General features: G+C 37.6%; 2 protein-coding genes across 2 annotated transcripts; one reads left to right on the forward strand and one right to left on the reverse strand.

Moving 5' to 3' along the window:
- Positions 1–1,062: 1,062 nt before the first annotated feature.
- On the reverse strand, positions 1,063–2,528 carry LOC133802657 (F-box protein At5g46170-like). The gene has a single exon (XM_062241008.1). It carries the CDS (start codon positions 2,431–2,433, stop codon positions 1,321–1,323), a length of 1,113 nt encoding a protein of 370 aa, XP_062096992.1. The 5' UTR covers positions 2,434–2,528; the 3' UTR covers positions 1,063–1,320.
- Positions 2,529–7,659: 5,131 nt separating this feature from the next.
- On the forward strand, positions 7,660–9,683 carry LOC133802555 (eukaryotic translation initiation factor 4E-1-like). Its single transcript, XM_062240893.1, has 5 exons — positions 7,660–8,018; positions 8,728–8,893; positions 8,984–9,109; positions 9,253–9,318; positions 9,419–9,683. The coding sequence occupies exons 1-5, from the start codon at positions 7,741–7,743 to the stop codon at positions 9,467–9,469; spliced, it is 687 nt and encodes a 228-aa protein (XP_062096877.1). The 5' UTR covers positions 7,660–7,740; the 3' UTR covers positions 9,470–9,683.
- Positions 9,684–24,603: the final 14,920 nt, after the last annotated feature.

A 24,603-nucleotide genomic window follows, 5' to 3' on the forward strand; every position in this document is an offset into this window, starting at 1 on the left:
AAAGACCTCAATTTTTTTTTTTTGCAAAATTCATCGACTTCGGGTTAAATTCAACTCGAACTCAATATGGTTCGGGTCGGTTTCGGGTTTTAAAATTGATGATACACGGGTTTGGGTTACATTCGAATTCGAACATAAATAAAAAAAATCAAAAAAATTAATGTATTTTTTTAAAACCCGACCTGACCAAACTTGAAACCTGAAATCATTCCAAAACCCAAAAAATTTGGACCGAATTCGGTACCAATTTCCTCTACCTGAAATCCGCAAAACCCGAACTCGATGCACTCGAAACCTAAAAACTCTACCCATGTGCACCACTAGTCTAGACGTTTAGTAAAAAATATTTTTTTATTAATTCACGGTAGATTATATTATATGTTTAATATGATATTATTCTAATAAGTGAGTTTAAGTAATTAAATTTTATTTAAACTATAAAACATATATTATTTTTAAATAATTATTATTATAAAATATTTCAAAAATATTATATTTTAATTTATATAATTATTTATTATTTAAAAATAATTATAATTGTAAAATATCTTAAAAATATCATATTTTAATTATTTATTATTTTTAAATAATTATTATTGTAAAATATATTAAAAATATCTTATTTTAATTTTTTTTAATTATATATTTTATTTTATTTAAATTTAAGTGATTACAAAATTCCGTTAAATATAAAAATATTATGTTAAAGTTAACATTAAAAAATTAAAAATTATTAAAACAAAAAAATTTCATTATCTATCCACTTATTATATGGAATAAATATATAAAATATAGATATATTTATTTTTTTAAAAGATATAAATATATATATATATATTAATAAAAGAAAATAAAGGTAAGCTTTATCGCGTGAAAAGTACATAACAGATAAGCTGTAACACTGTTCCCCCACGACTAAATTGTACTTTCGTTAGTCTCCATCCGCTTGTACCGACAAGATCAATTGGTTTAAATTTTATTTTAATTAATTTTAAATAGAAAATTAATTTTGTTGTCGTGTTTCAAGTTCAACCAATCACGCGTTCTGAATAAAACGATTCGTTTCACACCGAAAATAAAACTTTGCTCAAATAATTACTAATTTCATACAGACCAAACTCAAACATAATTTTAATGATCCTTCAAAAAACAAAGCATAGTTTCAATGATTGAATCAATGACATGTTTATTGTTTCACTGATAACCTACAAAAAATTCTCCATCAAATAATCACTTAATATATATTTAGAAAGAAAAAAAAAAGAATTTAACTATATATCTCACACACAAAAAAAAAGAAAAAAAATGAAACTATTTGAATCAGAATGAAGTCATTTCCATGACGTAAGTCTTCTTCATCTTCATCATCTCTGCAACAGCTTCACTCACGATGCTCTTCTCTTCTTCATCGCCATCGAACCCACCTCCCAACACACCATCGACATTGTCAACAGCTCCACTCATGGGCTTGATCACAACCAACGTCGCTCCACTCATCACGCGCCCACATCCCGGTAGCTCCAGCTCGGGAACGTACCACAGTTTCATCTTCAAATCTGGTATCAAGCTCCTCTCCAACGACGACTCTAGCTCAACCTTCGTCGACGATTCATCGTCGTTTTCCGAGTTCGATCTCAACTCGGCGAGTTGCTCCGCCCCTATGGAGAGCTTCCCTCGTTTCTTCTCGTCCGAAACGACGACGTTCGCCAGAGCTGGGAAGTCTCCGACGACGCGTTTCAACACGTAGTGTCTGGCGGAGGCGGCCATCAACGACGATATCATCCATACTATTCGCAGCTTTAGCTCCTCGTCTGATAACATCACCGGTTGTTGAGGTGGAGGAGACGATGATTCGCTGTTTCCATTGTCGTTTTTCTTCTGGAGAGTTCCTCTCTTTACTGAATTTCCCCCGAGGATTACGCAGCTCTGGAGATTGGTTCCGAACTCGGCCGTCCATTTCAAAAACGACTCGTCGTTTTCTCCATTGCTGGCGCATGGAACCTCCAGATGCAGAGATTTGGTCTCTTTGAAATTCTTCAAAGCTTCATCAGCCGGGTAAAAGAGATCATTCCGAGTGATCTTGTTGGGTTTGGGTTTGTTGTTAGGGGAGACGATGGTCTTGAGAAATCGAATCGATTTGGGGATGTAGTTGTTGAGGAGACTCTTCAAGAGGGGCTTCTTTGGTTGAATCTTTCGAGGGAGATGGAGGAAAATGGAGTCGGTTCGGGGAATCAGAGAATTGAAACGCTTCGAGATCGAAAGACATTGAACGAGAGATTTGGCATCGAGAACTTTGTTGAAGATCACGAGAAGAATGTCATCTGGGAGTTGGTCAAAGTAGTCTGATTCTGCTTCTTCTTCTTCTTCGTGCTCGTGATGAGAATCTGGGGTCGTTTTCGCCGTACCCAGAAAATTTTCTCGGGAAAATCTCATTGCAATCGCGAATTAATGAACAAAAGAACAGATCGATTCAAGTTAAAGGGTTAGTAAAAACGTTTGCTTTTGATGCTTAAAGAGGGTGCAATGTGAAAAATATTTGATTTTACTTTATACAAATGTTCGTAAGCGAATTGGACACGGTTTTTGACCGACCTCAGATTGAACCGAACACGTTTAAGGCAGTGGACTTCGCAAGTGTTTGACTTTGAAGAGTATTTTTTGGGTTCTAAGAAGTTTGGAAGTAGTGTTTGAGAAGATTAATAATAATTTTAATAATGGATTGCGTGACGTGTCATGTACAGTCAGCACCACCAAAACGACCCCGTAAAAAGCAAAATGGGTGTAAATTCCAAAACTGTTCTGTGTATAATAATCCAACAGAACATAATTTCACCAAAGATTTGATTTTTATACTTGAGTTGGATTAAAATAAGAGTTTTGGAAAATACTAAGAAGATAAATTAAGAATCCGTGTTGATGAAGTTTCTTGGCGTATAAGTAAAATAGTAGAGAGTCAGTCAACAAGAAAATCAATGAGAAATTGTGTTAATTTTTCTTAGTAAAATAGTATGTATTTCTTTTTCAATTGTGTTAATCATATATGTGCTCTTAGATTGTAATTTTTAGTTTGAATTAGATATGTTTATGCTATGTTTTGTTACTTTGTTATACAACTTGGAGTGATCATATATATAAATATATATATACTTGATTTTGTTTGCAAAATGTTTGATAAATTGTCTCTTTGCTCATTGCGAATCTCTAATTTGATTATTAAGCTTTATTTCTCTTATCATAATTTGATGATTATATAAATGGGATTTTGTATATGATTCCTTCTATTAATTTTGATGGTTTGGTTTCTTAAAAATCTCTTACTAAATATTGATTTTTTTATTTTATGCATAGGCTTGCATGGAAATGTTAAATACACTCCATATTACATTTTGATTTGTACTTTTTTGGATCAACACGTGAATTCGTTAATGATTTAAAAAAAATATTTAAATATAAAAATTTGAATAATATACACATGTAATGCATAAATAAACGGAAAAAAAAAAGTAAAAATCTCAAATTAAATATTGATTATTTTTAGTTTATATATAAGCTTGTATAGCTTTAAAATTTTTGTTTTACAGTTACTATATTGGTCAACTAATATTGTTTTTTTTTCTTTCTTTCTAATTATAAGAAATTTAGAGAATTTGGAGAGCAAGAAATTAAATTTAATTAATTCTTAAATTTCTTGCTTTGAAAAGATTTTGAGTGTAGTTTTGGAATTTGGAGAGGAAGAAATTAAATTTAATTAATTAATTAATTAATTGTTAAATTTCTTGGTTTGAAAAGATTTTGAGTGTGGTTTTGGAATTGGTAAGTACATTATAATATTTGTATGGGCAAAATTTATTTTCCAGCTCTGTCATATACAATATAAATATTTTAAAATTGGACAAACTATCAACCAACTAGTCGTATTTCTTTGACTGGTAACCACTATGAATTTTTTTATTTTTAAATATTAACTTGTTGAAATTTAAAAATAGCGTACACACTTATTTACATACGAAAAAAAGTTTTAATAATAAAATAAGTGTGTTTTCAATGGAGGCTTTTGGCAACATTACACTTGTTCTAGAGAAAAAGGTGATGGCTTTTTTGAACGAAAAAAAATGACTTTCCTTGTCTCACAAATTATTTAAATATATATTATTTATTTATTTAATATATATTTAAATTATTTACAATTTTCATTTTTCCTAATTATATTAACATTATAAATATATAAAATATTTTAAAATAATTAATGGGACATAAAAATAAGAAGACAAGAAATTAGGAACAGTAGATTTTTTTTTTTTTAACTCTTTGAAGAAGTAACTTTGTTTGATAATGTACCATATTAATTTTCTATGTAGTATTTTTCTTTTCTTTACCATGCTTCAAGTATGAGACTGAAGTGAAAAATTATAATTTGGGATTGGGAAATTTCATATTATATGCATGATAACTTAGTGAATTTTTTTAATATACCAACATAAGTTATTATCTCAAATATATGACAATTTCAATTTTTTAGACAAAAATACTCATAACATTCAAACACTCATTTTCTCACTTAATCCGAATTTTCTCTCTCTAACATCTCTCATTCTAATCTTGTAGATCTCAAAAAAATACCAAAAATTAAAAAAAAAATCATCTGAAATAGATACTTGAGTGAAAAAAATATGAACCTCCAAAGTTTTTGTCAAATTTCAGTACAGAGCATCGATTTTGCATCGAAATAGAATCGTTTTGGCCAAAAATTAAGGGCCTGATTGGTTCACCATTTGAAAATTATATATTTGAAACGTGTGATTCTCAAATAAAATTTGAATTCATTGTCTGGAAATATGAATCTGAAAATGTGATTAGTTACACTTTGTTAGCTATTTTTGAGTTTAAAAAAAATGAATATATGATTGGTTGATAATCTAAAAACATAAAACTCAATTTACAATTTGTGAACTTAGAAAAACATTTTACTTTGTTAGCTATTTTTATTTGATAATATTTAACTTTTAGTATAGAATTAAAATGATAAATTTGTATTTATTTATTAATAATAATTTTTTTGTAATCTTTATTTTATAAAATATTTTATCATTCTGAATTTTATTTTAAAAAATATATTATAAATTAGAATTAAGTTATATCCCCTTGTATAATTTTACAATTGAATATTTTAACAAATGTATATAGTTATGGAGGTGGATAGGAATTTTAAATTGAAGAAAATATCCTTTTTTATATAAAAAAAATAAAGAGTAAATAGTCTAACACTAGAATTGTATAAAGAAATAAAAAAAATTGTGGGTAAAGAAAAAGTACTGTACATAGCACCTTCTAAAAAAAATGCAAACAACCTAATAATAGGAATCATATAAAGAGAATGTAAGAAAAAAGTGGTTTAAAATGAAAGTACGATGAAACTGAAAACGTGAAAATATCGTTTTCTAAACCCCTTTGATAGATTAAAGTTTATTTTAAAAATGAGTTTTAAAAAATGATAAATCAAAAAAGATTTCTTTGTAGGTCCCACAACTTTTAAATTTTAAAAACATAAAATTTGATTTGAATTCTATACCACTCACACCCTATTCATGATTGGATCGCAACAACATCGAAACACTATTGATTTTGCATCAAAAAAATATCGTTTTGGCCAAAAAACAAGTTTTTATGATTGCATCGCAAGAGCATCAAAACACCATCGATTTTGCATCGAAAAAGCATTGTGTTGGCCAAAAATCAAGTTTTCATGATTGCATCGCAACACCATCGATTTTGCATAGAAAAATTACCGATGCACCATCAATTTTGCATCGAAACGCCATCGATTTTGCATCGTTTGACAAAAAAACAAGTTTTTATGTTTGTATCGCAAGGACATCAGAATATCGAAACACCATCGATTTTGCATTGAAATTGCATCAATTTTGCATCGAAAAAACATTATTTTTTGCCAAAAATCAAGTTTCATGATTGCATCACAAGAGCATCGAAATTGTATCGAAAATGCATCGTTTTGATGCAATTTATATGCTTTTTTTATGGTGTTTCGATGCAATTTCGATGAAAAATCGATGGTATTTCGATGATCTTGTGATGCAATAATGAAAACTTGTTTTAAATATATATTATAATTATAATTGGGATTTTTGTGTGCTTTCAAGGGGTACATCGTCCTACGTTGTATAATTTTTTTTTAGTATGACGTGAGTTATATTTTTATCAAACTACACAGTGTAATGCAGTTCGTATTTTTATAAATATATATTAATTTCTTATCATTTCAAAATTTTAATTTGAGATTCAATTTTATTTCTGTTGTTTAAACTCTTGTTTTCTTGATTTGAGAAGTTTTTAAACTTTCTTTGTATAGTTAGATTTTGAATTTTTTGTTGTATTATTTAAGTTTAGTATTAAACTATTTATATTATTTTGTCATCAATTTAGAATGTTGCTAAAAAAATTTCACACACCACGCCACATATTTTTTTAGGAAATCTTTAAATTTCAATGTTCACTCAATATATATCTGAAAGAAATAAATAGGAAATTTATATATAGTGCTATTGTTGACTGTATTTTTTGCTATCAACTAATTATAAAAAATTAAAGAAAATGTAGTAAAAAGATACAGATTTTACGTAGTTTAGGTTGTTAATTAATTCTAATCTATGCGTCTATTATATTACGATTTTGGAAGGCTTGAAAATTTCATGCTTCATTGGAGTTCAGGCAGCTCTAAGCAATGCTTTGAATACAAAAAGTTCGGATCTTTTACAATAGGTGTCCTATCTCTATTTATAGTGACTGAGGACAATTAATTCCCACAATGGAGATTTATTACACATGCCCCGTAATTTAAGGTGTAAATGCTAATTAATATATACTCTCGTAGTAAAGGTGGTGGTGGGCCCATGCGTCACACAAAGCTCATTTCCGAGGTTACATCCAACAAACTTTTAGGGAGACACGCCCTTGACAATGTCAATGGCTGCTTGTCGAATGTACGGATTCGACACCACTACTTGTGGGGAACAAGAGAACAAGAGGACCACGACACCAGGGTCGACGTGCATGACACCTGACACTTCACTCCGGCCCCTAAGGACAACTCTCCAAACCCGGAGGACTAAATGAACAAGAGAATGGGAGGACCACGATAATGGTCATCGGGGCGTAACTCCCTTGAAGACATTCATCTCCGAGAGCAGATCACAACAGATTGAGAATGGCCTACCTTCCGAGGAGCTCTAGGCAAGCTCTTAAGGACTTCATTAGCTCTCATGGAGCTTAATCACTTCTCTAATAAGTGCCACATGTTAGTTGGTGAAAACACGAACAAAAACTATATTTCACCAAAAAAATTACTGTTCTTATTAAAAATATCATTTTTATTTCTTTCTTACATTTTTACGATGTTGGTTTATGTGTTGTGAATATTTGATGTCCGATAAATATTGGGTATATATTGAGTATATTTAAGATATATTTTTGTAATAAAACAACTTATTATTTTTTAAGAAAAACAAAACTTTCAACAACAGTAAAAAAGTTATGAAAACATTAAAATAATAATAATAGGTATTTATAAAAGACTAGCCCAATCCATTACAGTCTAGGCCCGCTAGCTACGCATATAAATAGAAATTGGGCCGTAAAAGATTTCAGATACCACGGGAGAGGTGAAGAAGAAGAAGAAGAGAAATCCCAAAGAAAGAACGAAAGAAAGAAAGAGAGAATCCGAAAATGGTAGTGGAGGACAATCAAACCATCACAATCCCAAACCCAAACCCTAGGGCTCGCAGTGGAGACGACGAAGAAGATGATCTCGAGGAGGGAGAGATCGTCGGGGATGAGGACTCCAGCTCTTCTAACCCTTCCAAGGCCTTAGTCCATCAGCCTCACCCTCTCGAACATTCTTGGACCTTTTGGTTCGATAACCCTTCCGCCAAATCCAAGCAAGCTGCTTGGGGTAGCTCTATTCGTCCGATCTACACATTCACCACCGTCGAGGAATTCTGGAGGTAAAGATGTTTTTTTGAACTAGAAAGTTTCCGGTTTTTTGTCCCTCAAATGATGGGAGATGGGATTTTGGGTTCTGGGTCTTGTGTTGGGAATTTTGAAGGTTTGGGATTCTTTTTTTAGTTACATATTGTTCGTTATTGGATCTTGTTCTTGCAGAGAGTTAGGTGATGATTGTTTTTGTTGAGATTGGGGTTCTTGTATTCAAATGTTCATTCTTTGTGGCTTTTTTTCTATATATTTTGATTAATTGTATTGCTATTGGACTGTATTCGATGATTTGATGAATAACATGCCATTGCTGTTTGAGTTCTTGATACTTTCTTTTTGTTGATATGAAGTTCTTAATACTTTGTCGAGGGTTCAAGTCATGTGTGTTGATTTGGATACTAGAACTAAAGAAATCATCATTGTGTTGAAGTTTTTTATGATCAAGACAATATTTTTTTAATGCTTTTATTCTCGTCAATCAACAAATCTTTACAACTTTAGATATCAGTCTTGAGGTATACGAGACTCAAACATGCATGTTAGTCAGATTCTTGGACGCAGGCCTTCACATTGAGACACTAATAATAGGTTTATTTCAACTTTTATGATTATACTATTGTCATTAATTGCTCTGCTTTTCTAGGGTTTTCCAGTTCTGAAAATCTGATTTCTTTTGGCTTTATTTACTTCAACTTATTTTTCCATACACTATCATTTCAGCATGTACAATAGCATACATCACCCAAGTAAATTGGCTGTGGGGGCAGACTTTCATTGCTTCAAATTTAAAATTGAACCAAAGTGGGAGGATCCTATCTGTTCAAATGGAGGGAAATGGACTATGACTTTTCAGAAAGGAAAGTCTGATACATGTTGGCTGCATACGGTATACTTTAATGCTTTAAAGTGAGTTTGTAATAGAATGCTGTATTATAAGCTCAGCAGCCTCTGACTTACTGTTCTATCATCTTTCTAGTTGCTTGCAATGATTGGAGAGCAATTCGATCACGGAGATGAAATTTGCGGTGCTGTTGTGAATGTCAGAGCCAGACAGGAGAAGATATCTATTTGGACCAAGAATGCAGCAAATGAATTAGCCCAGGTAATTGCTTTTGAATTCATTACATTTGTTTCTTTAGTTCTCAATAATTTTATGTAATACTTTCTTTTTCTATTCCATACTATTTAATTTTAACATGGCTTGGAGAACTCAGACACTGTCTTATGTTGATTGTTATGCTGCAGGTGAGCATTGGGAAACAGTGGAAGGAGTTCCTTGATTACAATGAAACCATTGGATTCATATTTCACGTAAGGATTCATAATTGGATTTCAATTTTGAATCACAATCTATTAAACTGATTCCATTCTACAGTTTCTGCTTACTGATAAAGTCTTTCATTCTTTCCAGGATGATGCAAAGAAACATGACAGAGGAGCCAAGAATCGGTACACTGCATGATGATTTTGTATAGTTTTTGTTACTACTAGCGCAGCAGACTCGAAATTGTTTTCTTTTATGTGCGATAGCATTCGACACTAGATACTAGAGTGAAATGTGACTGCTTCTTGCATTTCTTTCTTTCCCCTCTAAAGGAATGTGGAATGGATCTGTATTACTGACTTGTTTTCTCCAAATTTTGACTTACCTACTTACAATGCATACAAATTTTCTACTGCCTTGCTCTGTTCATGTTTTGCCATGGAAAAGTGCTATAAATCTCTCTGCCTTGATCAACTTATGTGACTGCAAAATGGACCATAGCTCTTTGGTTTGTGTCATCACTTTTCACAACATGTGATTAACTTTATTTATAAATGTGTGATTAAACTAGTAAGCTTTTGCTAAAATCTTCCTTCAAATAGAGACCATAGAACTTTTATGTTTATCTTTATAAGAAGTTTATAACATAATGATGGCACTTTCAAGCCATTTTGCTATTCAAGAAATTTTGAATAATTTACGAAGTTGAAAATAGAGTTTAGACTGGCAAATTACACGTGCAACAAAAAGTGTAGATTCTGTTTTTGGTACATAATTTATTTGGAACTTTTTAAAAATTTGTAGTATACTATTATATAAAAAAAAATTTAGATTATATCTATCCAAGTGTTGAAAATAAAAAAAAAATGTACCAGTGTTGCAAAAAAAGAGATGCGTTGTAGTTATTCCCAATGTTTATAAGTAGTTTATAACATAATGATGCATCTTTCAAGCCATTTTTCCATTTGCTTATTAATAATAATAATTCATGACATACAACTTGCTAGCTACACACATTTTCATAATTGCCATTGGTTTTGAAATCAACTTGAGTTAGTATATATTTTTGTTTTATTTTATAAAGAAATTCTTTTGCTAGAACTTTGGGAATTTTAATGACTTCGAAATGGAGAACCGGAACTAGCCCTACTTTAAACGATCATTTCAAACCTTTTATGGTTTGATATCGATAAATAAGAGAGAAAAACTAAAAAAAAACACTATCCAAACCAATAATTAACAATTTTAAATATGGGACATGATAGTTTTGAAAAAGGTTGATCGTGAGTGAGAGAAGAAGAAGAGGTGTGTACAAAGAGATGGAACAACTCAGAAAATTTAAAACCGTAGGAAGGGCAATACAAAATCCTATAATTGAAAGAAAAAGGCTAAATATATATAAAAAAAGAAAAAAAAAATGCTCCATGTGTATGAATTTTTCCTAAATTGTAGTGTAAAGGATAATTTCCTCAACCTCACCTGCATTTAGCATTTTAGTCCCCAACCCTATTTGTTTGGCAATTAAATCCCCAACTTAATAAGCTTCCGGCCCTCTGTTAGTTTTAATCCATTTTTCGTTTTAAAATCCGTTAAATAACACATAGGCACATGACTAAGGGTATTGTCAAAGTCTCAAAGATGTGCATTGAAAAAAATAAAAAATAATTAAATGTCAATGAATATTAATTTGACATCATATACACTTAGTTATATGCTTATGTGTTATTTGGAGATAACATTTTGCTATTTTAAAAGTATTTTTTTCGAGTCTCGTGAAAAAACTTCTAAATTTCTCTTTCGAGAAACGTGTCCGCCTAGCACATTCGAATATAGACACATGTCATTACGGGAATGAATATTGAGAGTACTCAAGTATTCTTTTTCAGTCCACGTCTTTTCACCTTCTATTTTTTGCCGCCACTTTTTGAGATTGAACACGGCTCCTGAGATCACATTTTAATTTTAATTCAAGGGCCCCAATTCACTTAAAAATCCACATTTTAAACCTATGTATACCCCTCTTCTTTCATTCTTCATCACTCTCACTCTTTCTTTTGAAACAAAATCAGAGCCCTCGCATGTTCTCTAAATGGAAAAAATCAAGTGATCGTCACACATTCGATTCCACACGATCCTCCTTGTTCTCGATCTTCCAATCGACACTTTTTTTAAGGGTGTTCAAAAAATATCCGATCTAATCAAATCTGCACGATCCAATCCGCAAAGTGATGATTTGATTAGATTGAAAAATTTAAAATACGTACTTATGCGGATTAAATATACTTTCACACGTGAATAACCAATCCAATCCGCACATACTTATTAATATATTTAAAAAAATAATATATATAATATAATTAAGTATTTTTTCGGTCACACATAACAAAGACCAAGCACTTACTGCCACCATTATCAACTCTTGTTTGGTGATGAAATTTTAATAAATAAATATACAAAAAAAAAAACCAATGTAGGCAGCTACTAAATTAAGAAATCAACCTACACTAAAAAAAAAAAAAGAATTAACAAAGCAACCCTAACCCTTTTGTTTCTCAACACTATATCAGTATCATCATTTCTTCTCTTTGAGCCACCAGCCAGCTACCTTTCACCACTTTCTCCTATCTTTGCCTTTTTGGTTATTTTCTTTTCAATATCTTCCCCTGTAACTACTACTACTACTTTTTCAGTGTTGTCTATTTTGTTTATATTTTTTTGTCTCACAACAAAAGCCAGCTGCCCCACACCATTTCTATAATAATAGAAAGCATAAAATCATACAAGCATGTGAATTCTAAATAGATACATAAATACAATAATAGAACTATTAGAATACTTACGAGATGCGTAGCAGAACAATGACTACATCATTTAGATTCCCTAACCTTTTGTCCTTGTTGAATGCTAGGTATTGCAAGGAGTCCAAACCGCTTTGAAATAATACCACAATCTTCCAAGACTTTGTCTAAAACAATCTAGGGTTTGTGTAGGCAAGTTTCAACACATGAGAAGAGATTTCCTAGAGAAAAAACTAAGAGAGAGTGGATGGCTAGGTGTAGAATATTATAAGTGAATTTTTAACTTGTCAAATTCATCTTACCTAATACATTCTATATCACTAGTATATATAGGCAATTATCTAGGACATAAAGTAGGTTCTAGTTACCAATTTTATGTAATTATTTAATAATTATAATTAATTAAATACTTGTCAAAATTAACCAATTATAATTTTGACATTTATTTAATTCATTTTATTAATATTAATACCAATTTATCAATATTAACAAAATTATCTCAATTGGCTATAATACTATTTTTTTGTGACTTTGCAATAAAAACCTCAAAATTTATTCTATTTCTTTTCTCACAAAATATCAATAATTAATTTAATATTATTTATTTTCATTGACCTAGTCAATATGATATTTTTATAATTAATAATTAAATTAATTATTCAAGACTATTATGTTCATTTTGATAAGAGATGACCATGGATCCATGAACTCAAGCTCCAATAAATTACCGTGAGTTTATTTATAACAAATAATCTCACTACCTTTTTACTTCCTCATGACTCCGCTATAGACTCATAATTGCACTCTTGAATTCATAGAACGTTTTACACCAAATATAAATACGTTATTCATTGTTATAACCATAATTATCATTCAATCCTCTATAGATGATCTACTAATGAGATTGGTGAAGATTACCGTTTTACCCCTTATTAGTATTTTATTCTTAACTCCCATAAAGTTCCTTGTAAATGATATTTCCGTAAATTTAATTACAGAAATGAGTACTCTATCATTTAACACGTGAACCAAGCAAAAAGAAAATCATCATTTCACTTCTTAAACAGAAGTTATAGATTTCATATCTATGATAAATACTCTCACTCAATTATACTACAAAATCTCCAATATGTAAGTATGAGCTAGTCCATAGGGTAAGCCAGTAACGGACAAATCAAAAGACTTTATTAATACAATTAGTAGAATATAATATTAATCACCCAAAATTAAGATTGAATTGACCTATGGTTAACGTTGTGATATGATAAGATTAGATAATAATGATACTTACTTATCTTGTCAATAATCAATATTGATCCAGTCTAATGTAATAAAATACATCAAATCTTATTTACTTGGTTAATGTCTTGGATATGACATCACACCAGATGTGTAAGTAAATCTTATCGTAGATTATCTAATCAGTAAAAATCCAGTGTACTGATTTAATCTTAGGACAAAATACTTTTGAACATATAATTTTAATTATAATCCACTGTGACCGAGTCACTATATCTGTAATTATACATATGTTTGAGATTTTATAAATATTTATATTAATAATAATTAATCATGTAAACAACACAATTTGATTAAACAAAATTATTTATGCTACTTTATCAATAATGAATAAATTACATAAGAAATATGATTTTATAACGGCATAAAACCTAACACACATTTGATTAAGTTGATGATATAGTTAGTAACATCATTTTACTAATAATTATTTCTCTACTTGTTGTTAGGAGTTGTTGCTGAAGCTTGTTGTTTTGATGTTGTAGGAGCTTGCTTTTATTGTTGTTGGAGACTTAAAAGCTTGTTGTTTTATTTAGAACTTACTGAATTATTCTTCCGGGTGTTGTTGAAGAGTTAGTAGCTGGATTTTTATTCTTTATATTTTATGAGACTACTCAAGCAAGAACTTGCATAATGTGTCATTGGACAGGATATTGCTTATTTTGTTATTGGATTGGAGGTTATGTGAAAAAAAATAAGTATATTTAAGTGAAAATTATTAAACAATTTAATATTAAAAAAATAACTGCTCTAAATAACTTATCCAATGCACTCTATTGCAGATTGGAATGGATATGAACTGTTACGTAGATTGGATTGTATTGGATGAAAAATCTACTTTTCTCGTTTCTTCGATTAATTTTGTGTAAGTTTCTCTTAAAATTGTTTATAAAGTTTCATGCATGAGTTGTTGTTGTTGGTTTTTTTTTTCAGTTCTTGATTCTTTTTCTTGAAGATTTGTAGAAAAAAATGGTATAATGGTTTATTCTTATGATATTTTTAGGGAAAAAATAATTATATTAGATGAAGAATAACATACAGTACTTATACTATCTCTGTACACATTTCTTATACTATGCTATACCGAATTCCCCTATAATAATAATAATTATTATTATTATTAATATGTATGGACCAAAAGAAAGACTTTTGATATTCATGATAAGATAAGATAAGGTGTGGTACACAAATAGTGACAATGTTGATATTCGTTTTTTTTTTTTTTTTTTTAGGGAATATACTTATTTGATACTCTGTGTTTTTGCAAAGTATTATTTTGGTACCCTCTGTTTTCAATAATGCTCATATGGTACCCTGTATTTTAACAATCGTACATATTTGGTACCCTAAACTCAGATTTGATAGATAAAATTTTGTCAATATGATCAAACTGTCATCAGTTATATGTAATTATGTAATTAAATTTAAATTTGTAACTTACATAATTGACAGCAGTTTGATTAAATTGACAAAATTTTATCTATCAAATCTGAGTTTAGGGTACCAAATATGTACAATTTTAAAATACAGGGTACCATATAAGCATTATTGAAAACAGAGGGTACCAAAATGATACTTTGCAAAAACATAAGGTATCAAATAAGTATATTCCCTTTTTTTTATGATGACCTTTAATTCTTTTCTCTTTGTAAAAGATAATTGTTTCTCAATTCATTTCTATTATTGTGAATCAATTATGTTTTCAGACTATAAGTATTGAAGCTCAAAGCATTGCCATGGCTGAGGCTCTAGTTTCTGGTCTCATAGAGGTGCTTGTTTCACTATCTTTTCAACGACTTGATGAAGATGTGAGACTGGTGAAGGACGTGGATGAAGATGTTCAACAGCTGATGACCAATTTGGAAGCTCTTCATGCTGTGCTCGAAGATGCGGAAAGAAGACAATTTGCTGATCAAAGCGTGAGAAAATGGATGGATAGGCTGAAAGATGTGTCGTTCGACATGGATAACATGTTGGATGAGTGGAGCAGTGCTATTTTGAAACTCAAAATAGATCAGAAACTACAAAATGAACATGCTTCTTCTTCTCGCACTAGCATTAATGAGAAGGTATGTCTCTCTATTGCATCACCTTTTTCTTGTTTCAAATCCAAAGTTAATCGAATTACTCTGCGTCATGACATCGCACACAAAATCAAAGAACTCAATAAAAAGCTAGATAGGATTGTTGGAGAGAAAGATAGGTTTCAACTTAGCACAATAACCTTAGAGCAACCTATAAAGCGACCTAGGACAACCTCGTTTGTTATTGAAACTGACGTGTTTGGGCGGGATAATGATAAGGATATTTTGGTTAGCAAGTTATTGGCTGAGAATAGTTGTACTCATCAGGATCAAAATTTCAATATTATTCCTGTTGACGCGGTTCTTCGGCAACAGGTAATTAAGAGAAGAAGAGAAAGAGATTAGCACTCAAGGTAGAATCGTCACAGATATGAAATCTTATATAATGAACTAGGTGACTCAAGACACGTTTTTAAGTGGTTCGAAGGTTAAAATCCTTCTACTCCACTAGTCAATATTATTCATCCTCTCTGGGTATTTGGTTTACAAAGTATATCGTTCTTCAAAGACTATTTTTCCCCAACCCCTATCAACTCCCAGGGTCTCCATATTTATAGGAGAAGGCACCTGGAAGTTTGTAGGGAGGTCATCCCGTGACCTTACCATTTGTCATATCAACTCTGTGGCATTCATGATTAATTCCTAAACCTGACACATAAGTGTGGTCTAATCAGCATGGAAGGAGATAATGGGCCGCACGGCCCAACCCATCCGTGGGTGTCTGACACGCATGTTCCTACTGCGTGTCCGAGAAGTCAGGAGGATATCAGACACGTGATGTCAGATATATGCACGTTTATCTTGCGTGCGTTGACTTCATAAAGGCTTAGAGCTTCCTGGGCTCCTCGTGACACGAACAGCTCGTATTACGAGCTGTTCTCCTGGCGTGGTCTTCTGATGCCCCTCTCGATCTGGGAAGATCCGCCCTAGAAATAGGATCCAAGTCCTGTGGGCACCTCGGACTAAACCTGATTAGTCTGAGGTTCGTCTTGCTAATCAGCCCGTGGGAAAATCAGGGCGTACATCTGCCCCCCAAGCTCCTGCTCGTGGTATATGACGTCATGTATAGGAGACCACAGTAGGGGCTTTTAGACTTCCCCCACAACCCTTCGCATTCCATTCTTTTCGCAGGCGTCTGATACGTGGAACGTCGTGGGTGGCGACGGTACACTCTAAGAGAACCGCATTAAATGGCCTAGCCTACTGACCAGCCGTTGTTTCACATTTCGAGTGGAGGGTCTTCCAAGAGCCTTTTACACGTGATCCTTCCCTTGTATAAAGAGGGGGTGGCCACCCTACGCACGGGCCACCCTATCATTAAAAAAATTCTCAAATTTCCTTCTTCCTTCTCTGACTTTCCGAAGGACGAAACCCTCATCTCTGCTGTTTTCATCTTCTCCGTTCACGAAGCCTAAGCGTACGAGTTTCTTCAAAGCCTTGGAAGCCACTGTACCAACGAAGCTCCTACCAGCGCAACACTCTCGCTCACCATCCAGCCATACACTGGAAGTTTTCTGACCCAGTTTATTTTGAAAGCATGCCACTGTAGCTTAGGTAAAAAAATTTACTGTAGCCACATGCAGGGGTTTTCTGGGTTGTGTGGATATGGAGGGTGACGGCCCTTCTTAGATTAAGGCACGCCTGTTGCAGGAAATCGTTTTAGAATATGGGTTTCAAGGTGTTTCTTCAGGGACAATTTCTGGGTAGGACCTTTAGGAATTTTGGGTGCAAAACCGTGTAGCTTAGGGAATACGCCTCAAAAGCGGTTTTGCACGTTTTGCCTATTGAAACTTTCCCCCCAAGGCAAATTTTTACTCTGAGCCCCCTGACACACGAATTCCGAGTAATCTGGGATCTGTTGAGGGCCTAGGCGCGTGTTCATTGAACCGCGTGGTTCCACTCTCCACGGGCTGGGCTTACCCCAGCTCGTGTAATTAACACTTGCTTCATCCTTCTGCTTGGGTCGCCTTTTCTAAAGTGTTTTCTTTTGTTCGATAGGCGACCAGATGGCCCCGAAGAAGAACCTGCCCCAGAAGAACGTGGGAAGCTTGGCCTCCCAACAAGATAAAGGAAAGGCGGTGATGCCCAGCTCGCCGATTCCCCACTTTTGCCCGGCCGTGGAGAAACAGGCCGAGGTGGCCCCTGACGCGTTTTTCGAGGCGGAGAGAATCGTCTCGAAGATAACCGAGCAGGCCAAGATCACCAAACTCTTCATCACCCACAAAATTCCCTTGGGGAAAGCCTCAGTGATTGCCCGACCTGCCGCAGAGGGCGAGCGGAGCTGCACGCCGCTCGATGAATCGTTCGCGGCCTGGAGCGGTGAACACTTCAAGGCAGGGGCCTTCCTCCCCCTGTACCAGTACTTCGCCGGCTTCCTGAATTATGTGGGGTTGGCCCCATTTCAGCTCCCTCCCAACTCCTACCGTCTGCTGGCGGGGTTGAGGTATTTATTTCAAAAGCACGAGTGGGAGGTCCCCACTCCTGCTGATATTCTATACTTCTTTTGCCTCAAAGCCAGCCCAGACCAGTGGGGGCGAGGCGACGGGTTCTATTACTTAACCCGTTTCCCTAATACAGCGGCGGTCATCGAGCTGCCGAGCCACCCGAATGACTTCAAGGACCAGTTTTTCATGTCAACTGGGTTCCGCAACTGCGATCATCATTACTTTAATCGCCCTCGTAAGTGATCCTTGACCTTAGCCCGCCTTTTAATGGTTATCTTATTTTAGCTTCCTCCTTATCCCACTTCTGACTTCAACCAATCATGCAGACATCTACACGAGGACCGAAAAGTCCGCGACCCTCGGGGGTCAATACGACACATTGGCGAGCTTGCCCCCCAGTGAGAAAGACTACCGCGTGCTCGTGATTGACGAGACGATGGTATTCTGCAAGCTGATTTTCCCAAATCAGACTTTGAATTTGAAGAGGCCCCGGGGGCCGCCCCCAGCTCGCGACAACAGACTGATCGTCGCGGAGGAGATCGCAGACGACGAAGGTGAGGAAGAGAGTGACGAAGTTCCTCTCGTGAGGAGTAGGAAGAGGACCTTGGAGGTCGCCCAGATGATGGACGAGGAGAGGGTCCAATCCGGAGCAGCCGCGGGTCCCTCCGGCCAAGGTAATCCTCACTTATTTAAGAATGTAGATAGGGCCACTGCAGACCCCCGGCTGGTTAGGTTCAATCCTAGGCAGCTCGTCCATCGTCACCCGAGAAATCCGGACCTGGACACGCTCTTGCTCCATTGTGTTGACCGGCTCATGCTGGATCACCAAGAGAGTCGGCCTAGGGGTACCGTAGCAGTAGATAACACCTTAGCTTTTAGGTCGATCCTTTTTGAGGAGTATGGGACCAACTTACGCACGTGGCCGGCGCTCCAGAGGGGCATCTATGCTCCGGGGATTAGGCAGTATGTAGAAGAGTCCAGCCCCGAGTCAGAACCGGACCTAGAACCTGCGCCAGTTCGTGAGATAATCGTCTTAGGCTCTTCCAGCTCGGGGGGTAGGGCTCCCTTAGTATTCGCTTACTTATTGCCTTTAAACCTTTTGCCTCTATTTTTGCATGATTTCTACCTTGTAATAACCATGTTTTTTGTTCTTGGCAGAAGAGATGTCTCAGCCCGGAGGTAATCTGCTGGGCGTGGTCTTCGGCGGGAACCCCCCAGTGGGGCCAAGGTTGAAAAGGCTTCGAGAGTCCAAGAGCTCGGCTGGGACCTCCACCAAATCCCCGGCTAAGGAGAAGGAGAAAGCCCCTCCATCCCAGGTCGCGGGGGCGATCCTTCTTGTCGCCAGGACAGGACCCATGCCCCCGCCACCCCAACGATCTCCATTAGCCGCCCAGGACGGGGTAATGGAGATCGGGAATCCGGCCGAGGCAGCCCCGGATGTGCGTATCCCGGTCGATCCCCAGGATCTGGAGAAGATGCCAGAATCATTCCGGGGGACGGTGTATGAGTCGGCGAGCTATGCCATCAGCCATTTCTACAAGCTCAGGGAGAAGGAGCTCCGGGCCATCGAAACAACGAGCCCGGTCCGAGTTATAGAGTCTTCGATGGACATGACCCTAACGGTAAACTGCCCCATTCTTTTAAAGCTTTAACACTCACACGCCGCCTTTTTTCTTCCAGTTAGTTAATTTATCCTTCCTTTCTTGCAGGGCATTGCTGCCGCATACAGAGGCATCGCTAGGACCAAGGCCCAGCTCGAGGGTATGGAGGCTGAGCGCCAGACCGCCCTTCAGGAGGCTAAGGAGGCGAAAGACGCGCTGGTGGCCTCTAAAGCCGAGCTAGAGAAGATCCGCTCCAAGAACCGAGAGCTTAAAAACTTCCTGGCCGCATCGCGGACAGATCTCGAGGTAGCGAAGACCGAGGCCCAGGCTGCCATGGAAGCCGAGCGGGCCGTCTCGGAGCAGTCCTTGCAAGACCTGTTTTATCACTGCTGGTCCCACAACCCGGATGCGGACTTTTCTTTCATGCCGCCGAACCTCTGGGCGTTTTTGCTGCCGAAGCTCCAAGCCCGCCTAAATAAAGAGGTACCTCCCTCGGAGACTGGAGAGGCCTCTGTCGCGGTGGAGCGGGACGAGACCGCGACCTCCAAAGGGCCAGCTGATGGGGCTTAGGATACTTCTCTTTGGGCATTTTGAACTATTTTATTTTCCATTGTAATTTTTTCATGAGGTGTTTCCACCTTGAGACAATTTGCTCAGCAACTTTAACATATAAATATATTTTTTTTATGCTTTTGGCTACAATTCATCTCTTTATTTTTATGAACTTAGTTCGGGTTAACCGTTATTTATATCCCGGGCTTTTAAAGAAGAGCCACGATCAAAATTAAAGTTAACCCCTAAGTTTTATGACCTGGTTAAAACCAAGAACTTATTTTGAAAACTTAGTTCGCGTCAACTTTTATCCATATCCCGGGCTCTTTAAAGAAGAACCGCGGTCAATAAATTTTAGTTAACTTCTAAGTTTTATGACCTGGTTAAAACCAGGAACTTATTTTGAAAACTTAGTTCGCGTCAACTTTTATCCATATCCCGGGCTCTTTAAAGAAGAACCGCGGTCAATAAATTTTAGTTAACTTCTAAGTTTTATGACCTAGTTAAAACCAGGAACTTATTTTGAAAACTTAGTTCGCGTCAACTTTTATCCATATCCCGGGCTCTTTAAAGAAGAACCGCGGTCAATAAATTTTAGTTAACTTCTAAGTTTTATGACCTAGTTAAAACCAGGAACTTATTTTGAAAACTTAGTTCGCGTCAACTTTTATCCATATCCCGGGCTCTTTAAAGAAGAACCGCGGCCAATAAATTTTAGTTAACTTCTAAGTTTTATGACCAGGTTAGAACCAGGATAGGACTTAGTTTGTGAAAACTCTTATCCATAGATAAAAATTAACACCTAAGTCGTTAAGGAGACCTGGTTATATCCAGGTACCATATGCCCCCCAAGTAACTGGGAAAGGGTCTTTCGTGGTTACTTTAAAATCACACTTGCAAATAAAGAGAAACATTTGATTTTTATTTATACATGGAAGGTGACCTCCTAGGCCTTACAAGTGGATCATTGATAGTATTTCTTTAGGTGGATGGCATTCCAAGTCCGCGGGACCGCCCCTCCACCAAGTCGAGCTAACTTATAAGTTCCCTCTTTGATGACTTCGATGACCTGGTATGGTCCTTCCCAGTTTGGTCCCAAAACCCCATCTTTGGGATCTTTCCCGGCCAGGAAAACTCTCCTTAGGACCAAATCGTCGACGCTAAAGGCACGTCTTTTGACCTTAGTGTTGAAGTAGCGAGTGATCTTCTGTTAATAATGGGCGAGCTGGAGTTGTGAATCTTCTCGCCTTTCATCCACTAAGTCTAGGGAATGGCATAGGAGCTCGTGGTTCCTGTCTTGGTTGTAGTACTGGACCCTATGTGATAGAACTTTAACCTCCACGGGGAGGACTGCTTCACTCCCAAAGGTTAGGGAGAAAGGCGTGTGACCCGTGGGAGTCCGATGTGAGGTCCGGTATGCCCACAGGACTTGGGGGAGCTGTTCTGGCTAGATCCCCTTTGCCTCATCTAGCCTCTTCTTGAGGCTCGCCTTCAGAGTTTTGTTGACAGCCTCGACCTGGCTGTTCGCCTAGGGATAGGCCACGGACGAGAAGCTTTTCACAATTCCGTGCCTTTCACAAAATTCGGTGAACAGATCGCTGTCAAATTGAGTGCCGTTATCGGAGACGATCTTCTTAGGTAGGCCAAATCGACATATGATGCTTTTAACCACGAAGTCTAGCACCTTTTTCGATGTTATTGTCGCCAACGGCTCTGCTTCGGCCCACTTGGTGAAGTAGTCAATGGCTACTACGGCGTAACGGACCCCGCCCTTTCCGGTAGGCAGGGCGCCTACTAGATCTATCCCCCAAACGGCAAATGGCCAGGGAGACGAAATCATTTTTAGCTCGACCGGAGGAGCTCGGGCAACCGCAGCGAATCGCTGACACTTGTCGCACCTTTTTACATATGAGATCGAGTCTTTGGACAAAGTCGGTCAGTAATAACCTTGCCTGAGAACCTTTAAAGCCAGGCTTTGCCCCCCAGTGTGGTCTCCGCAGAATCCTTCATGAACTTCTTGCAGGATGGCCTTTGCTTCACTTGGAAGAACGCACCGGAGGAGAGGTAGGGAATGCCCACGTCGGTACAACACCCCTTCGACTAGCGTATATCTCGGAGCTTGATAAAGGACTCGCCGTGCGTCGTTGCGCCCTTCGGGTAACTTGCCCTCGACGAGATACTCAATAATGGGAGTCATCCAGGTCGGCCTGATGTCAATCATTTCAATTTCTGCCCGATCCCCGTCTATGCTAGGATTCTCCAAGAACTCAACTGGCACCAACCCCAGGGTTTCTGTCTCTCCCGAGGCGGCGAGCTTGGCGAGAGCATCTGCGTTGGCGTTCTGCTCCCGAGGTATCTGTTCGATTGACCCTCGCCCAAACGCAGACAGTTCGGACTTTACCTTTGCCAAATAGGCGGCCATCTTGGGTCCCCGTGCCTGATATTCGCCTAGAACCTGATTCACCACGAGCTGGGAATCGCTGAAGCATTGGACAGAGCTCGCCTTTAGCTCACTAGCTATCCTAAGTCCAGCCAACAAAGCCTCGTACTCTGCCTCGTTGTTAGACGCCTTGAACCCGAACCTTAGCGCCGAGTGGAATCTATGTCCCTCTGGGGATATCAGAATGATTCCGGCCCCGGAGCCGTTCTCGTTAGATGAGCCATCAACGAAGATCTTCCACGATGAGTGTGGGGAGGCGACCTGAGGTGAGTCTCCTAATGGAATCTCCTGGAATCCCGTGCATTCCGCCACGAAGTCGGCCAAGGCCTGACTTTTTATGGTAGTTCGGGGAGTATAGAAAATCTCGAACTGACTTAGTTCGACCGCCCACTTTAGCAAGTGTCCCGATGCTTCAGGCTTTTGCAAAACCTGCCTTAAAGGCTGATCGGTCATGACGTGTATAGAGTGGGACTGGAAGTATGGCCTGAGCTTTCGCGAGGCCGTGATTAGGCAGAACACCAGTTTCTCCATCATTGGATATCTTGATTCAGCTCCGAGGAGTCTCTTGCTGATGTAATAGACCGGTTTCTGAGCCTGGTCCTCTTCTCGCACCAGAATGGCACTAGCTGCGTCCTCAGTGACGGCCATGTAGAGGAAAAGAGGTTCTCCTACCTTGGGTTTTGATAGCACAGGCGGTTCAGCCAAATGCGCTTTTAGGTCGAGGAATGCGCTTTCGCACTCTACTGTCCATTCAAATTTCTTGTTTCCCCGGAGCAGGTTGTAGAAGGGAAAACACTTATCGGTCGACTTGGAAATGAACCGGTTCAGTCCTGCCACTCTTCCTGTGAGGCCTTGGACATCTTTCCGCGACCTGGGGGAAGGAAGCTCGAGTAGTGACCTGATCTTGTCGGGGTTTGCCTCGATTCCTCGGGTATTGACTATGAAACCCAAGAATTTCCCCGATGCAACACCGAAAGTGCATTTCTGAGGATTGAGCCTCATGCCATATTCTCGCAGTATGTTAAAACATTCTTCCAGGTCGGCAACGTGGTTGCTGGCAGTCTTTGACTTGACAAGCATATCATCGACGTACACTTCCATGTTTTTCCCGATCTGGTCCGCGAACATTCTGTTCACTAGCCTTTGGTAGGTAGCTCCGGCATTCTTTAGACCAAACGGCATGACCTTATAACAATAGACATTAGTCGGGGTCATGAAGCTGGTATGTTCCTGGTCTGCCGGATTCATCGCGATCTGATTGTAGCCTGAGTACGCGTCCATGAAGGACATGAGCTCATGCCCCGCCGTGGCATCCACCAATTGATCGATCCTTGGCAATGGAAAGCAATCCTTGGGGCAGGATTTATTCAGGTCGGAGAAGTCAATACAGGTCCGCCACTTCCCGTTGGGCTTTGGAACTAGCACGGGATTGGCGACCCAAATTGGAAATTTGGCTTCACGAATAAAGCCACACTTTTTGAGCCGGGCCACCTCTTCTTCGAGGGCTTCGGCTCGGGTTGTTCCCAGACGCCTCTGTTTTTGAGACTTGGCAGGGACGCTTTTATCCAGGTGGAGCGTGTGCATGATGATGCTCGGGCTGATTCCTATCATGTCCTCATGCGACCATACGAATACGTCTAGGTTCTTCTGCAGAAACGTAGTCAGCTCCGCCTTTCTTTTATCGCAAAGGTTCTTTCCGAGCTTAACCGTCCGTGATGGGTTTTGTTTATCGATGCTCACCTCCTCGAGCTCCTCAATAGCTTGTAGCTCGGACCTGTCCTCGCCTACACGGGGGTCAATGTCCTCACTTAGGGTGAGCTTTTCCTCTTCGGAAATCTGAGGTTTTTCAATCTCAGGAGCCGCCTTGGGTCCCTGAGATTCCTCTTCATCCTGAATGGCCATCGTCACCTGCCCGGGTTTAGATTTTCCCTTCATGGAAATGCTGTAGCATTCCCTGGCAGCGAGTTGATCGTCCTTGATAGTACAGACCCCTGTTGAAGTAGGGAACTTCATGGCAAGGTGCCGGATGGAAGTGATAGCCTCGAAGGCTATGAGCGTAGGTCGGCCCAAAATGGCATTGTAGGCAGCGGAGCAGTCAATGACCACGAATTCGA

The sequence above is a fragment of the Humulus lupulus genome, chromosome 9, assembly GCF_963169125.1.
Source record: "Humulus lupulus chromosome 9, drHumLupu1.1, whole genome shotgun sequence".
Classification (NCBI taxonomy): domain Eukaryota; kingdom Viridiplantae; phylum Streptophyta; class Magnoliopsida; order Rosales; family Cannabaceae; genus Humulus; species Humulus lupulus.